Raw genomic sequence first — 19,292 nt, forward strand, 5'->3', positions numbered from 1 at the left:
GCTTTGTGTCTTCTGCCAGTTCGTGTAGTGTACGAATGGCTAGATATGGGGCACAGTTTACGCCAAAGGTAACTGTTTTCAATTTAAAGTCACGTAGTGGACTGTTGGCAGATTTTCGGAAAATAATCCGCTGAAAATCTTGATCCTCTTTATGTACCAGTATTTGTCGATACATCTTTTCGACATCCCCATTGAATACGTATTTGTATATACGCCAATTTAATATGAGGAGCATTAAATCTGGTTGGAGCGTGGGTCCCGTAAATAGAATATCATTTAGGGAATTACCCGAGCTCGTGGATCGTGAGGCATTGAAGACAACTCGAACTTTTGTTGTTTTTTTCTCAGGCTTCACTACTGCACGATGTGGCAAGTAGAAAGAATAATATTTGCCTCTTATGATTTTTTCACATGGGCTTACTTCCTCCATGTGATCTAAATGAAGGTATTCTTCCACGACACCATCATAATCTTGTTTAAGCTCACCTTTTCTAAGTAGGTTTTTCTCCATACTTAGAAACTGCTGTATTGCAGAGGTGCGAGAGTGACCTAAGGCGAGTGTGTCTGGAAATTGTTGTTTTAGTGGTAGTCGTACGACATACCGACCATTATCTGATCGAGTGGTTGTGGCTTTGTAAAAGTCTTCACAATACTGATCTTCAGGTGTTGTAATTGAAATGGGGGGGAGTTCTTCTACCTCCCAAAATTTTCTCAATTGTGAATTGAGGTACTCATTTGAGATTTCCTCAACTTGAGTTGTCATGGCTGTGACTGGTTCCGCAACTAGTCCACTTAGGACCCATCCGAAAATGGTATTTTGCGCCAGTAGTGTTTTCGAAATTTTTTCAACACCTTCTAATATGATTTGCGGTATAAGGTCGCTGTCTATTAGGACGTCTATTTGAGCTGGTGTGTTGCAGTTGGGATCTGCTAGCGTCAGGTGTGAAATTTTATCCCAATGCTTGTTATTTATTTGATAGCTTGGAAGCATGTTTGTTAGTTGCGGTAAGACAATAGCATTTGCTTGAATGCGCTTATCCGCTTTGGGGGAAATTAGGGTAATGGGGCAAATCTTACTTGAGTTTTGTACTACTCGTCCGCCCATTCCCGTAATTTCATAGTTGGCATGTTTTGTTGGCAGTTTTAGCCTATTTTGTGCCCTAGACGCTATGAATGATCGTTGCGATCCTTGGTCTATTAGGGCTCTTAGTTTGAACAGTTCTCCTCAATGTTCGATGGAGACAACTGCCGTGGGTAGTAGTACTCTACTATGATTTTCGCTGTGTAGCGTTTGAGTTTTTAATGCCTTTGAACAACATGGTGTCTCTTGGCAATTTTCTTGAGTTTTTGTGTCGGGAGTTGCTGTTGCAACTAAACCCGCGGCTTTTTTTGAAAAAGCGCTGCTATGAGATGTGTTGGGAAAGTTATTGAGATGTAACATAGAATGATGCCTTTTGTGGCAATATACGCAATTAAATTTGCTTTCGCAAGTATTAAGATTGTGTGAGTGGGACAAGCAGTTTGTACAGAGTCTTTTTGACCTGACAAAGTTGTTCCTTTCAGTGACATTCATTTTTTTAAATTTCTCGCAAGCTTTTAACTTATGGACTCCAGAACATAGTTCGCATGACGTGAATTTATTTTGTTCAGATGTGAACGATTGTGTTTTGAAAAAGCTTCTGTTTAAATTACTGTTGCTTTCGGCTTGGGGTCTATTGAAGCTTCGATTTAAGTCTTGTTGAACGTTTTTAGTTCTGACTACTTTTTTGTCTACCCTTTCCGCAATTTCGTATTGGGTAGTTTAGAAATCTTTCATCTGCTGCCACGTTGGGCATTTTCTTCTTGATGAGAGCGATTGATCCCACAAAAGTAATGATTTTTCTGGTAATGCGGCGGTACATATGTTTACCAGAATAGGATCCCAATTGTGAGTGGGAATATTTTGTGTCGACAGAACCGACAAACAATTTGAAACAGTGGATTCTAGTTTCATGAATTCTTCACTGGTTTCTCTTTGAATTTTAGGCAAGTTCATAAGTATCGTTACTTGCTTGTCAACTAATATTCTCTCATTTTCATATCTTTGTCTTAAAGCTTCCCAAGCTAAATTAAAATTATCGTCATTCAATGCGAACTGCTTGACTATTACGCCTGCTTGACCTTTAGTTTTGTATCGGAGGTGATACAGTTTTTGCGCTTGTGATAATTTTGGATGGTTTATGTACACGGCTGTAAACATGTCCCGGAAGGACGGCCATTGTTCATAACCTCCATGAAATATTTCCGTATCACACGCTGGCACTTTGAGATGAATGCCTGAACTTGCCTCTTGGGCTTGCAATTGTGGTAACTCTACTCTACTGTGGGGAGTAGGTTCAATTGCCTTCATCAGTTTTAATTGATCTGATATCATTGCTTTTGTGTCTTCATAGCGGTCTAAGCAATTTTCGTATTTGGCGTAAGCCGAAGATTTGAAATTTTCAGGTAGATCTGAATCATCAGTTTCTACTATTGCGTCGTATGCAGCTTGGAGGCGTGTCCAAAAATTGTCAATAGATTTATTTTTAATTTCTAGTACCGATTCAGAGTTGTCCTGAATCGGTGAAGATGCAAATCGAGTGCAGTATTTAATTAAGCTGTCACTCTCGGAAATGAATTTGATATACGAAATGTCTTTCCCCCTTTTTTGCTTTGTAGCACCTTGCTTCGAGCGTGTAGCTTCAGCAGGTGTACATGGACTTTTGTCATCATAATCATTTTTGGAATTCTTAAGAATTCTGCTTTAGATTCTTTTGAATCTGTGCTCATTCAGAAAATTTGAATTAATAAAATATATATGTATATTTTATTACAATAGAGAATGTGGTACCGAAACTCTTTTCAACCAATAAGAGTTGTTGTTTCCGAACAATTGAATTAGTAATATATGCGTGTGACCGAAAGCTCTTTTTAATAAATAAGAGCTGTTATTTCAGTAAAAGAATTTAAAAATGCGTTTATCGCTTTTATTGATCTCGTTTGTCGAACCTTGTTTTATTTCCAAAAAATATTTTTACGGGTTTATTCGTATGCCCTTGCATCAGCGCGCACTAAAACTAGGTCAATATCCTTTGTACATACGTGTGGATTTTACGTGCATATAGTATGCATTAAATAAAATATGTGCAATTATGCTTGTTCTTGTTTGCCAAGGAACAAGATAAATGCTAAGAATTCGCCAAATTGGACTTTCAATATATGTATGTATGTACAAAGGTATTTAGCATGTAAATATTTACTTTGATTAACCAAAGTTGTTTTGCTTCCCCGCACCGTTTATTAATTTTCTTAATTTGTGTTTCTTAATTGTATCCTATGTTTGTACATAGGTATACAAGCGTTGAAAATATACGGCAATATATAAAATAATTTGCGTTTAGAACTAGGCGCTAAAGCGCTAATGTATGTATATATTTATATACTTGTATGAAAGTATGTACTTTTACGGATACGTACATACATATATATGTGTGTATATATGTATATGTATAAATAAATTTCCTTTTCGATCCTTATGTTCAATCGGCTTGAGGATATGTATATATGTATGTTTGTGTTCTCTTTTATGCTATATTCTTCTTGCTATATTGTGCTTACTTGTTGGAAGCAATTCCTGCTGGAGAGGTATTAATTTGCAAGTATGCCTCTCACAGTTAATGAACTGGAGCGGTATTGCCAGAATAATTTGAAAATCAATTTATGGAATTTTGTGGATTGTGTGTATTATACCCGAGGGTAAGTTTAAAAAGCAAGAAATTTATTTAATTAAATATATTTAAATATATATATATTTAATATATATATGTATATAAGTATATATACATATATATTATTTACCGTATTTGTTTCTATCGGTACTTATCTTTGCCGCCAATTTAAAACTTGTACTAACCGTTTTTATTAAACGGGTTTACTTTCTATCGGTTCTATTACATTGACCGTTGGTGCAACATACATATATACATATAATAAATAAAATCAAAAGTGGAATTGATACACTCACTCTGATTTTCCTCAAGGACTTTGGGTTTAGAAATTTGGTGAAGAGTGGTGTGTATCCTTTTCTTGCTTCTCTGGTGGGATTTCCTTCCTACGCCGGGGTCCGCTTTGTTGTTGATGATTTCCCTTTCACTTAACTGGGTTTATTAAGTTTACCAAGCGGCTTGTGACATCCAGAAGGAAGCGTCGGAGATGTGTGCGAAGATTAGCTTCGGTACAGCCGACGTTAACGTTTCCTCTTGTTTTATTGGTATTTAGTTTTGAGTTCGCGCCCGTATTTATTTTATTTAGTGTTGGTTTGCACGCACTTTGTTTTTTTTTTTCACATACAAATTTGTTTTAATTGTATAACAGGTACATATGTATATTAAAACAGATTTCACTGCACTATTCTCCTGTGGCATAAATCACAATTTCATGCACATAATATTTATAATATGTTGTTTTAGTTTGAAAATATTCTTCACTGCACAACAGGCTTTTTGTTTTTTTTTTGTTTTCCACCCCACTTTTTGTTATGTCATATGCAGATGCATTTATGTATGCAGGTTTATGTACCACTTTTTTTAATATATGTATGTTCATAGATTCGTGTTATATTTGGTGTCACTGCACTTTAAACTTTTTTTCTCTTTTTTAAATATATACACTTGTACATATGTATATGCATAAATATATATATATATATTAGGGTGATTTAAAAAAAATTTTTTTTTTTTGTTCAATTGGTACTCGCAAAAATAGGTTCCTAGACACCTCTAAGAAAGCCTCTCCAAATATGAGTTTTTAATTGTAACGGGAAGGTCCTCCGCCTAACGGTTTTCTATTTTTTCTTATTATCAGATAGAAAAATTTATATCTCGCTTCCAAATACTTGAAAAAATATTTTGTTAATTAGGTTTTGTAGGAAATTTAATGCTCTAAAATATGGTCTCTTATGATTTTTTCGTAAACCCAACCGTTTAAAAGATATTAACGGTTGAAATTTGACTATTTTTGGAAAAATTCTTTTTTTTTATTAATTTTATAACTCAATGAAAAAAAATTATTATGAATAGATTTTTGGAGAGGCTTTCTTAGAGGTGTCTAGGAACCCATTTTTCAGGGTACCAAACGAAAAAAAAAAAAATTTTTTTTGAATCACCCTAATATGCATTGATGTTTGACGATGAATATCTCGTAAACGCTTAACTTAATCGAAATATCGTAGTAGACCATTTTTATAGAGCAGTAAATTTCCTACAAAACTATGTGTATCATCATTCATAATAATTTTTTTCATTGAGTTATAAAATTGATAAGAAAAAAAGAATTTTACCAAAAATAGTCAAATTTCAACCGTTAATATCTTTTAAACGGTTGGGTTTACAAAAAAATCATAAGAGACCATATTTTAGAGCATTCAATTTCCTACAAAACCTAATTAACAAAATATTTTTTCAAGTAGTTGGAAGCGAGATATAAATTTTTCTATCTGATAATAAGAAAAATAGAAAACCGTTAGGCGGAGGACCTTCCCGTTACAATTAAAAACTCATATTTGGAGAGGCTTTCTTAGAGGTGTCTAGGAACCTATTTTTGCGAGTACCAATTGAAAAAAAAAAAAAAATTTTTTTTTGAATCACCCTAATATATGTATATATATATATTTTTTTTTTTTATTGTTTCACCAGTGTGCCGTTCTTTTTGCCTCGAAGGACCATGAATCTTGCACGCACTCACCTTTTTCTTTTTCGTACTTCAAATTTAGGTATATGTATGTATAGATGGGTAAACGGGTATATTTAAGACAGTTTTTGCGAGTTGATGTATATATACAAACTTGTGTATTTAATGCGGTTTTGTGTAATATATGAGTATAAAGTATCTGTAAAAAAAATATAAAAATTATTAAAAGGTTCCGGGACGATATTCCACACGAGTAGAAGTCGCTACTGAGATCCAAAACGAAGTGAAGTTGCTGATCTCCTTTTGGTTCCTTTTTTCTCCTTTTGTGTGTGGAATCAGCTGGTGTGATGTGGGTGGTTGGCGTGTAGTGGAATGTGGATTGTTAGCTGTGATGATTGGTGAGGTGAGTATGGTGACGGTGCGTGTCAGTGTTGTGAAGTTGAGTTGATGTGGTGTGTGGGTGGATGTCCGGGGGAGGATGCTCATTTATACAGTATGTATGTGTTTGTGCATTTGGTAAAATGCCTTTGCTCCTCTCCGAATGTTGGTTTGCCTGTTCGCCTTGTTCCAATTCCTGTTCTCCGCCTGGCCACCTCCTTGCGCTGTTGGGTTGTTTGTATGTTTGTATATATGATTTAATGTTCGCGCCCGTTGGTTTCGTTTTGTGTTTGTTTTATTGGTGCTTTAGTTTTTTCGAGCCCGACTGTTTTGATTTTCGCGCCCGATTGTGTGGATTTTTGTTTGTTTATTAATTATGTTTTGGTTTTAAGTTTCGCGCGTTTTTTTTTTTGTTTGCTGGAACTGTTTTGTTTATTTTGTTCTCCCGTGTAATTTGTTTTTGTTTTTGTCACTTTTTGCACCTTTTTTGTGTTTTCACATTTATCACTTTTTGTCACCTCTTTTTAAGTTTTACATACTTATATATTTTCGTGACACTGAACTTTTCCATTTATGAAGTTTTGTTAAAACCAATAGTGCCTTTCTGTAAGGCTCGAAGGACCATGAATAAAAGGGTACACAATTTATGTAGGATAAAATAAATTTTGTTTGTATTTCGACAATTTGATGAAGGAAATTATAATTTTTTATATTATAAATTTTAACGTAAATGTTAATAAAAAATATATGTTGACGAGCGGGGCGGCGAGAATTCTAATACAATTTATTTTCCACTTATCGAGATCACAATGTAGAATCGCGGTAGAGTAGCGTAGGCAGTGTATATGCGAATTTAATATAAATGAAGGTTTGTAACGAAGTGCTTAGAACGAATTGAGTCTCCTGTCCCGTTGTCCATCCTTTTTGTTGAGTGGGTACAGGTGTGGTGAGTTGTGTTGGTGTGGTGTGGTGATGTAAGTGGATGGTGCCATCGGATGTGGTGTATTATGCTGTCTTGCTAGGGTGCGCCAGTTTTTCCCAGGTAGAGTGGGGGGATGCTTAACTCATTTAAACATAATGGGTAACCATCGATTCCCGAGATGGTTTCAGCAAGCAAATTTCTCGGGTACCGTTTGGAGCACTTGCCGTCGATCATACAAGGTGAGCTGTTGTTGAAAACTCCGCAAGGTCCATGTACCATGTGTTTAGTTACTATGGTATGCAATTTTGGGTCAACCGTTTCATCAGGAATTTCGGCTGAAATAATGGAATCAATTTCTTCTGGCCTTATTTTGTCAACCAACCAGACTAATATATGAGCATGTGGCAAACCCCGCTTTTGCCACTCAACAGAGTACATCCAACAACGTACTTGGCCATACACACGAAATTGCTTTGTAATGAAATTCATTAAAGATTTTAATTTTTGCTTGTAAACTCTGGCTGTGATGTCATGCCTATCAAGTGGTGTTTGGTTGTGTAGCAGTTCTTTTTTTATTTCAATCCATTGTGGGTTACAGGTGAATGTAATAAATAGGTCTGGACGGCCATACATTCGAACATAAGACATCGCATCTTGAGTGTACTCGTGCATGTGGCGCGGGCTTCCGATGTAAGTGACCGGTAAAATTGTCATTCTTCCTACATTATTTACATTGCCGTCAGCATTGATTGCATCGCGAAGATGAATGTACTCTTCAGATCGAAGCTGCTGTTGGTTAAGGTGGATCTATGTCAATCTTTCAGTCTCAATTTTTACGTACATGTCCACTGCATACTGATGAAAGAACCGTTGACACATCAAAATGAGATTTACTTCACCTTCACGGATCATGAGTCTGTATACATAATAATTCATGGCACTGACTTTTTTGTGTGTATCAGCACCTGGAAGTACATATGATAAAAAAATACATTTATATATTGAACATGTAAAATATTTTATTTTGTATAATCTAATTACCTGTTGTTGGATTAACTATTTTGATATTAAAATGGTACCCATCTTCTCCCTGCCAGAAAATTAATGGGTATTCATATACACGTTTCAATTCATTGTTCCGGCGATGAAGTACAATATCTCTTGATTGCAAATTCTCTCCAACAACGACAATAGCCACTTCATCTATTGTCGGTGAATTAAACCTCCTTGCATGCTCTCCAGCAGGTGTTTTGTCGGCTCTTATTACAATATTATGGCTGTCTGAAGGCATCCGATCCAGTGCCATTTTGAACATCTTCACTAATTCATTATTCTCGTGAAGAAATGTTTGCAGTTGTTGGACAACGATTCGCTTGACGGTTGGATTATGACCGCAACGTGAATCAACTTCCACATCTTGATTGCCCATAAAATAAATTTGCAAAAATTTATGATCTGCTTCTGGCACTGGGAGCATTGCCCCCAGTAGGTGATGAATTTGTCCTTGTATCTGTAATTGTTTAAGAACTGGTTAAATTAATTGTGATACAAATACAAATTAGAATTTCACTAAAACAATTATGGTATACTACCTTGAAAGTAGGCATGAACCCGTCTTGTACTATATGCGTTGCACCAAACGATGTCATTTGGAAGCAATTATTATATTTTTGGATGTTAGTCAAGAAGTGTTTTTGGACTCACTTTCCATCCCATTAACTAATGAGTGTAACGGTTCAGGTGGTGGTACCAATTGAGGCAATTGTACATTGCCACCAGCACAACATAATCCTGCAGGTTCACTACTGTACTTTAATGCGTTACAATGTTGACAAATGATTGACATTTCTCCAATCGTCACAGATTTGTCGGCAATATAATTAAATTCCGGATCGTAGGAAAATACTCCTCGTTCGAGGTTTACAGGAGCATTGCGTCTGCGGAATCGATTAAATTCGTTATCCCGTGCTCGCTGCTGTTGTGATCGATGTGCACGAACTCGTTCCATTCTCCCCCTATCCACTTGATAGTTATTTACTCTTGAACGTAATTCTCCCATACTTGTACGACTGTTATCATTATCAGCATCTCGCTGGTCATTAGTGCGGTTGGAGCGTAAAGTAGCTAGTTGCACATTTACACGACTTCGACGACCTATGTCAGGTCGTTGTAAGCAGCGAGAAGAAAATCACTTTTGGCAGTATTTCAATATTACTCCAATTAAATGTTTCTGTTTTTTAACATGAGGTGACAAAACCAAGGATGTTAAAGTAGGAGCGCAGCAAAAAGTCTCTACATTTATGTACAAAACAATGTAACGTTCGGATACACGTGCTTTTTACATGAGATGACAAAACAATGGAACGTTCGGATACACTTATTACAGGGCATATCGACAGGATAGAATTTATAGAATACTAACTGTTATTGCCATTGCCAAATCTGTATGTGGGCATTTGCAATCATGATATAATCATTTGCGCAAAAGCGTAGGGTAGGTAGGTTCGAGATGATGTAGCGTATGCTTTGAGCTCTTGAAAAATTTATTTTATCATTTGCGAAATGCCGTCGGGTAGGTAGCTGATGTAGGGCACGTTTTGAGCTCTTGAACTCCTTAAATCTTTTGTGTGGAAAATAAAAAAAGGATAAATATCCTTTTGTTTACAAATGTATTTTTGGAAAAAATAAGATAATAACAAAGGATAAAGATCCTTTTTTTACAAATGTATTTCTGGGAAAAATAAGAATTTATATTTTTGGACTACAATATAATAATTGTGGCATAACTTTTATATACCAATTAAAATAATAAATTTAAAATGAGTAATGATATTTTGATTTATGCTTGTATAAGTTTATTAAATTTAAGACATCCCAACCCAATTTCCGTAATATTTCTATAAATTAACAATATTATACTAAATATTAAATGTTATTTTGAAAATGTACTTTATTTTTATAATATAACATAACCGTCTTAACTCGCTCTTCTAATTTTTATATTACCAAAATTAAAATGCCGTCGGCATATGTGGTAATAGGATATGTTGCCTCTTCGAAATTTTCATATAAATGAAAACTGCGCTGTTAAACTGCTGAAGAGACAGCTTCTAGTTTACCATATATGGCAAACTATGTAGTATTCTATATCTAGTAAGCAATGAGCAATGTGGAGTCTGCACAGGCAGAGATGCCCCGTTATTATAATAAAAGTATTTTTGAGAGTTGGTAACACTGTAAGGATGGCACCATCAAACATGTCAACACATTAATTATATTTATATATTTTGAAATTTGAAATTGAAATTTAAATACACGATGTTATGAGCAAAGTTGATATTATGTTGTCGATTCAAAAGTCTTGTTTTAATGCGTTCTTCAATTCGAGTGGAACTGAGAGACAAATACCGTCAAATGTTTGACAGCAATAAGTGGTCAACTTTTATATGGGAAAATGGAATTGTCGTTTTACTCTATCTTACTCGTAATTTTTCCTTATTTGCTCACCGTTTAGACCTACCCTGGACTACGACAAACATTTTAAAACCAAAGTCAGCTCAATCGGCCCAGCCGTTCTCGAGTTTTAATCAGACTAACGAACAACAATTCATTTTTATTTATATAGATTATATAGATATAGATTTAGTACTTAGTTATGGCACTTTATAGATTTTCGGTTAATGGCGAGATTTGTGAGCGTGGCAGTGTTCCGTTTACGCAAATTCGTAATTTTCTTTTAACTAAGAAATTTGCATACCAGGTTTCATCAACATATCTCAATTTTTACTCACGTTACAGCTTGCACAAGGACGGTTGGACATCTTGATCATTTATATACATATGTATATATAACTCCATATCGATCTCGATTAGTTTTAAGTGACACGTACAACCTTTTGGTGAACAAAACTATAATATTCTGTAGCAACAGATTGCAAGAGTATAAGACCAACTAGATTTCTTGAAACCATTTGATTTAAACACTGATGCAAGTAATTTTGCTATTGAGGCATGAGATAGCAAAATTTACTACATATTTACACATTTACTATTTACATACTATTTAGACCCTCATTTATTCAATTTTGGAAAAGAATCCGAATATGAAATTAGAAAAGTGGAAATATTAAATTGAAGAATATAAACCAGGGCACAAAAATATTGTAGCAGAAGACTTATCAAGGCACCAAATAAATGCGTTTACTGATTAATGTTCTCACCATTCGGCAAAAAATCACCTGCATGTACTATATGACCCCACAATGTAGGCATAACAACGAAAACAATTTTCGATATTTCAATCGAAATAGAATACGCCACACAATCCTCTAAAAAAACAAAAACCAGTTATTACCAAAATTAAAAGAAGTTGCAAGACGAATTATCACGAACACCTTAAAAATAGAGAGAAAATACTTTTTCATATCAAAAATGACATTATTGCTCATTTTCCAAATGTAATAATGATAGATGTTATACACATAGGCGAACAAGAAATAGTAGTAAAGACACACAGACGTGCTCATCACAATTAAAACAAGAAAAGACGTTAACTTCGGCTGCACCGAAGCTAATATACCCTTCACAGGTGCATTTCTTTTAGTAACTATGTGTTCAGTTTGTATGGAAGCTATATGCTATAGTAATCCGATCTGAACAATTTTTTCGGAGATTACATTGTTTCCATACAAGAACTTGATTCCGATCGTTCAGTTTGTATGGCAGCTATATGCTATAGTAAACCGATCTGATCAATTTCTTCGGAGATTACATTGTTGCCTTAGAAAATAATCTATACCAAATTTGGTGAATATATCCTGTCAAATGTGAAAATTTCCATACAAGAACTCGATTCCGATCGTTCAGTTTGTATGGCAGCTATATGCTATAGTAAACCGATGTGACCAATTTCTTCGGAGATTACATTGTTGCCTTAGAAAATAACATATACCAAATTTGGTGATTATATCCTGTCAAATGTGAAAGTTTTCCATACAAGAACTTGATTCCGATCGTTCAGTTTGTATGGCAGCTATATGCTATAGTTAACCGATCTAAACAATTTCTTCGGAGATTACACTGTTGCCTTAGAAAATAATATGTACCAAATTTCGTGAATATATCTTTTAAAATGTGAAAGTTTTCCATACAAGCATTTGAGTCCGATCGTTCAGTTTGTATGGCAGCTATATGCTATAGTGGTCCGATATCGGCCGTTCCGACAAATGAGCAGCTTCTTGAAGAGAAAATGAGGTTTGCAAAATTTCAAACCGATATCTTAAAAACTGAAGGACTAGTTCGTATATATACAGACAGACGGACGGACAGACAGACGGACATGGCTAAATCGACTCAGCTCAACATACTGATCATTTATATATATACTTTATAGGAACTCTGACGATTCCTTCTGGGTGTTACAAACTTCCTGACAAACTTAATATACCCTGTTCAGGGTATAACAAGAAAAAACGTTAACTTCGGCTACACCGAAGCTAATATACCCTTCACAGGTGCATTTCTTTTAGTAACTATGTGTTCAGTTTGTATGGAAGCTATATGCTATAGTAATCCGGTCTGAACAATTTTTTCGAAGATTACATTGTTGCCTTAGAAAATAATCTATACCAAATTTTGTGAAGATACATTGTCAAATGTGAAAGTTTTCCATACAAGAACTTGATTCCGATCGTTCAGTTTGTATGGCAGCTACATGCTATAGTTAACCGATCTGAACAATTTCTTGGGAGATTACACTTTTGCCTTGGCAAACAACATATACCAAATTTCGTGAATATATCTTGTAAAATGTGAAAGTTTTCCATACCTGCATTTGATTCCGATCGTTCAGTTTGTATGACAGCTATATGCTATAGTGGTCCGATATCGGCCGTTCCGACAAATTAGCAGCTTCTTGAAGAGAAAATGATGTTTGCAAAATTTCAAACCGATATCTTAAAAACTGAAGGACTAGTTCGTATATATACAGACAGACGGACAGACGGACATGGCTAAATCGACTCAGCTCAACATACTGATCATTTATATATATACTTTATAGGGTCTCTAACGATTCCTTCTGGGTGTTACAAACTTCGTGACAAACTTAACATACCCTGTTCAGGGTATAAAAATAGCATCCAAGCCATACACAATACACAATTTTTAAGCGATGCTATTCTTTTAGTAATAACATTAGGATTATACATAAAGTATATACGCCACAGTAAAGGCATGTGAATGTCAGCCAAGAAGGTATGTTATATTTAAATAAATAAATTGAATAATAAATAGTATTTATTATTTAATGGTGGGCTCAAGCGGGATTGCAAATTAACTTGCTGTCCAAGAACTAGTATTTGAAGCATTAGACACAAAACAAAATCCACGTTTTTGAAAAATGATACTGGAGATCCCTGAAATATTGTAACAACAACCACAATATCGAGTCACTGCAGTCCTCGAAATAAAGAAAGCACACTTTGCTAACATAGCTCATACTTAGCAACATTAGAGAAACACTGAAAACTACCTAACATATTACGCCTCACCAACAAAATCTATTTAAAAGGAATACGAACGCTTCGTCGCAAAACTCCTATCAACAACAAATGCAGCGCATCAATCAAACCACACGAACAGACTACGAAGGAAATTTTGAGAAAAGGAGTACTTTTTTAGGTGAATAAAGAGGTTACCTTGCGTCAATACAAAATATGGATTAATCAGCACACCTAATTTAAAAATCAATATAGAAATTAGTGAGTTGTTAAAAAAATTATTTATTAAATCATATAATTTAAATATATGGACTGTTCCAAAGAAAGAAGGCAATGACGAACAATGTAAGCCAGAAGAGGAATGGTAGATAACTAATACCTACATAAGGTATGGTAAATATGAGTAGTTAAGCAAAATTTACGAAAAGCAATGTATATTCGACTATACATTTAGAATCAGAATTCCACCAAATTTTATTAAAGGAATCTGTTAGAAGAAAACCCGCTTTGGAGTCAATAGAGCAAAATATGAATTTAAGATTATGCTTTTTGATTTAAAAAACGCATTGTCAATATTTCAAAAACATATGTAAACGATATTTTGCGAATACTTAGGACGCATAATTAAACTCAATAAAGTAACTGTAGACCCCAAGAAAATTGATACAATAAAAGAATGACCTGTTTCAAAGGCGTTAAAAGAACTTAGATCCTTCCTATAACTAGCCAGCTGCTACATGAAATTTGTTCAAAATTTTGCTGCATTCACAAAACCTTTGACTATAAACTTACATGGTGATAACGGCAAAGTTAGTAAAAAAAAAGTGGTAGTGTAGAAATTAATTTAGATTAAGCAGTACCAATGAAATAGAACTTCGGAAGGATTTGGTGAGAAGATGGTATAAATTAACACATTAGTCTCCTAGTCTGCCCACTGCAGCGTTCCTAGAACTACTCCACGCCAGCCAATAAGCGCGTCAGCATTTCCCATCAACTGGCAAACTCTTCGCTACTACAACATTAGCGCGGTAACAGCGATTCACCTGTTATCTAAACAACAACAGCATCATGTGCAGTAGCAGCAGAAATGCCAAAATTGTGCCAAATGTAGGGGAATCAGGCAGGGCTCCTATATTTAAGTTTTCTGTTGTAATCCGGACTTTAACAACAGCACATAGTGCTGAATAAAAAATGTATATTACAATAGTTTAACTGAGAATTAATTTCAAAAAACCCTGAACAACGGCATTTAGAGCTGAGGATTAATTTATATAAAACCGAATATCAGAATTTATTCGCTGATGCTCTACGATAACGTATTATTCAGACCACTTTGTAGAAAGCTCACCCATACAATAATTTAAAAATTTCAAACAGCATTTAAACTCTTTCCGTAACCAAATTATCCAATTCACAATAAAAACCGGGACGAAATTTAATCACAGACCATTTTTCCAAACATATATATATATACATATATGTATATAAAACAATGCCACTTTTCGTTGTAATTTTATAACTATTTTTGAACTATTTACCAGATGGTTTATGTGAAGTCTGCATTTCTGTAACAAATGAATTCAATAAATATTAATGTGGATTTCTGTGTCAAATTGAAAATTTTTAAGATTGGGACTGCGCTGTCAAATTGTTATGTTGTTACAGAGAACGTCCAATTTTGGACCACCGTGTGAATTGTAAAAAGATACCAAAATACGATTAGTGGTTTTCATCACTGCATAATTTAAAAATTTTTGTAGTTAATGTGCAAATAAGAGTAACTCCATATATACAAATATATACAGTCTGTCAAGTAAGAGCGTGTTAATTTTAAAAAAAAAATTATTTTATGAAACTTTCAAATTTATATATACTTACATTGTACACATTATAAACAATGTTCAAATATCATTGAACATGCTTACTTATCAGCAAAGCCGAAATTCTACTAAATATAAATATCTATTCATATATTAATATACAGACATTCATACATATATACATAATGTATTTACATGCAACGCACATCTAATAGTAATAAAATTGCATGGGGACACAAGTCATAAATTTACAGAAGAGATAGCCAGCGGGGACAAAATAAAGACCTCACAAAAGCAGGGCAATGTGAGGCCTTATTTGTTTAATACCTTCCCTTTCTCATGAATGCCTCACAATGACCTTCTTTTAGTAGCGTAGGGTAAGGTGTACAAAATAAAGAGACAAAGTAGACTATGATATTCATTTTCAGAGCTGCACAGCGTTTGTAAATTTTTTACTATTATCTGCCGCCGACCTCTTGTCGCCACCGAATACTGCGTATTTGCAAACGCGTTACTGTTTGCCATTATTGTTCTATTTTTCGTTGTCTTCGGAAACGCTGCGTTTATGCATATACATAGTTATTATATTTTCTCATTTCGTACGCGGACTTACAAGTAAGTTGTAATTTTTTAAAAGTCTAGATTAATATATCGGGTGATTTTTTAAGAGCTTGATAACTTTTTTTAAAAAAAAAACGCATAAAATTTGCAAAATCTCATCGGTTCTTTATTTGAAACGTTAGATTGGTTCATGATATTTACTTTTTGAAGATAATTTCATTTAAATGTTGACTCATGTGGTTTCAACAAGATGGCGCTACATGCCACACAGCTCGCGATTCTATGGCCATTTTGAGGGAAAACTTCGGAGAACAATTCATCTCAAGAAATGGACCCGTAAGTTGGCCACCAAGATCATGCGATTTAACGCCTTTAGACTATTTTTGTGGGGCTACGTCAAGTCTAAGTCTACAGAAATAAGCCAGCAACTATTCCAGCTTTGGAAGACAACATTTTCGAAGAAATTCGGGCTATTCCGGCCGAAATGTTTCGAAAAAGTTGCCCAAAATTGGACTTTCCGAATGGACCACCTAAGACGCAGCCGCGGTCAACATTTAAATGAAATTATCTTCAAAAAGTAAATGTCATGAACCAATCTAACGTTTCAAATAAAGAACCGATGAGATTTTGCAAATTTTATGCGTTTTTTTTAAAAAAAAAGTTATCAAGCTCTTAAAAAATCACCCGATACATATATATGAAACTAATTGAATAGTAAATTAATTATTCTATTGAAATGGGAAAAACTAAATGTGGAGTGAGTGATAGACATTTTCGTCGACTTGTGGCAAGAATAATTCTTTGTATAAACTAACAATAATAATGAAGGAAAATTCCTGTATTAATGTGAGAAAAGCGTGGAATGCTCGATATATGAAAAATATGTATGTCACAAAGCACCCCACGCTTTTCTCACAATATTACAGGAATTTTTCCTTCATTATTATTGTTACTTTATAAAAAGAATTATTTTTCACTTTTTAGTTTGATATGCTTTAAAAACGTATTTTTTAGTTTGATGTGAGAAACCCCAAATTTGTTAAAATATGAACTATGACATGTAGTATTGGTTAAGTAAATCGATAATTAGACAGCATTTAATATCTACTCGTAACCTTTCATTGACTAATTGTTATATTATATTATTTGCGACCAAGTTCTATTGACGACTTTACGAATTATTATTTCTTAATTGAATCATTTCTTCTAAAGCTTCACTGTTACAGGGGGTTTTACCTGTCAACTTTGAACAGTCTAGTTCTTCAATTCGAATTCCGTCCAAAGACCTACAACGACTAAGTGCTACATAAGCTTGTCCAGCAGCAAACAGTCGATAACTCAGATAAATTACTGCATGATCTACTGTACAACCTTGCATCTTATGAACGGTCGACGCCCAACTCAGTATTATTGGCAACATTCGCCTCACAGCGATTCCATCTGAGCCGAAATTAATACGTACTGACGGGATGTCTTCTGCATATACTTGGTCTCTGCGAAAATTTGGCCAGATAATTTCTGTAACAAAGCCCATATTACCATTCACTAAACCTTTTGACACGTCAATATTCGACCTTAACATCACCTTTGCTCCAATGAATATTTTTAATACATTAGGAAGACCTCCTGTTTTATTGATGTCATTCGGTATTACAGTATTTAAGTCCTTATTACCTAAATTTCGTGTAGCGTCAATGAGTTGGTCTTGTGCTTTAATCGTATAAATAACAGTCCCTTTATCTTGAAAGCTCTTCAGAACTATTTCATTATGTATAACAACTTGGTCTTTAGTAGGGTAAACCTTAAAGCTTTCTCAATTGAGAATTCTTCAGTGGTATCTGTTGACACTTTTTCAGGAAGAACTTCAAAATGCTTCGACGTCAACTTTCCAACTCTTAAAGCATTAAGCACATCCATAAATGTCGTATCTTCTTGTTGACGCATGTTCGCCACAAATGTCTTCTTCATATGTTCTGGCGGTTGAAATACTTGATGTCCTCGGACAGGTGGTAACTGCATTAAATCACCAAAGAGTAAGACATTTATACCTCCAAAGCAAGCGTCCTGTCTCTTTAGTTGGCGCAAACGAGAGTCGATCATGCAAAGAATTTCATAAGGCACCATAAAAATTTCATCTATGAACAGAAGCTCAACGTTTTGCCATAACTGGCGCATCCCTCTTAAATAATTTCCCGTAAGAAGTGGCATGTTAATGATGACGCCATCTTTTTGTACTGGTAGTTTCAACAGGCTGTGTAGTGTAGAACCTCCGACCAACCGTGCTGCAACTCCAGTAAGAGCACCAACTTTCACGACCAATTTTCCATAACATCGGTTAACTTGTTTTTTCAATACATTAAAGAGAAGAGTTTTTCCGGTGCCTGCTCCACCTGTGACGAAAATTTTATCTCGTTTAATATCACCATTAAGTTGATTTTTAATACTCTTTGTAATGACAGTAAACAATTGTTTTTGATCAATATTCATAGCGTGCTGTGCTCTTTGAAATTGATCATTGCTCATTTCTGTGTCCGGTAATTCTTCTTCTATAACTTCAGGATTTATAATCTCTGGCTGTTCTAAAATTTCAAATGCATGTATCTGATTGAATGCATTTTCAAGCTGTTGGTCACGCTCTCGAAATTGGCGCTTATACCTGCTCATTTCCTTCAAACGATTCTCTCGATGTAAAAACGCCTCTTTTGCATTATCGAAACCCTCAAGTAAATCAGTTTCCAAACGATAAGGCATATATTGAAGAAGTAAGCTATAGAAAAAGTTGTCGGGATCTGATGTTGCTATAAAATATGGCACCCTAACAACTGCGGGAACCTTTCTCACAACCATTTTGCTCTTATCTAATAGCGTAATGAGTGGACGACGTGTGTTACGAAATTCTTCATACGCGTCGTGATCAACACTTTCCTCAGTTTCGCTTACTTTTTTCGGATAGAATAGTTCAAACAACATTGCAAACTCTGCAAGGCTCATGTTTACAAAATCGTAATCGGGAGATAGTAACGGACGTTTTTGATATCTTTCAAAAATATTACTATAATAACCAGTTGCGTGCCCGTTTCTGTCGAATTGCAATACTCTGTAACGCTGTTCTGCCTTTCTTGTGTTCAGAAAAATGCAGCTTCGAGAACTGACCCGTAATGGGATATGACAAAATCTATATGCACATTCTGCAGCTGATACTTGTCGTTCATGAAGAATCTTCATACATATGCTGAACAGTTTGCGTGAAAGATCAGTTTCTTAGCGTTGAATTTGCTGTATTGCCTGCGCAATTCCAGAATCTATAACTGCAGGTTCTGCTTTCGATAGGTACTTTGCTATATAGTACGCTATCGCTTCGTTTGATCCGCATGGCTGAATATCCATGTTGCCTGCCCACAGTTT

General features: G+C 34.9%; 2 protein-coding genes across 2 annotated transcripts in view; both read right to left on the reverse strand.

The window, feature by feature from the left end:
* Nucleotides 1–19,292, reverse strand: part of LOC120780684 — an 82,639-nt gene that overhangs the window by 3,890 nt on the left and 59,457 nt on the right. The gene's annotated exons all lie outside the window — the stretch shown is intronic.
* Nucleotides 17,646–18,878, reverse strand: LOC120780725 (ATP-dependent DNA helicase RRM3-like). Its single transcript, XM_040112984.1, has one exon. The coding sequence runs from the start codon at nt 18,876–18,878 to the stop codon at nt 17,646–17,648; it is 1,233 nt and encodes a 410-aa protein (XP_039968918.1).

The sequence above is a fragment of the Bactrocera tryoni genome, unplaced genomic scaffold (assembly GCF_016617805.1).
Source record: "Bactrocera tryoni isolate S06 unplaced genomic scaffold, CSIRO_BtryS06_freeze2 scaffold_25, whole genome shotgun sequence".
In the NCBI taxonomy this organism is placed as follows: domain Eukaryota; kingdom Metazoa; phylum Arthropoda; class Insecta; order Diptera; family Tephritidae; genus Bactrocera; species Bactrocera tryoni.

What these genes read in the sequence shown, in the direction of transcription:
- LOC120780725 (XM_040112984.1), bottom strand. Translation starts at nt 18,878, where the DNA reads ATGAGCCTTGCAGAGTTTGCAATGTTGTTTGAACTATTCTATCCGAAA.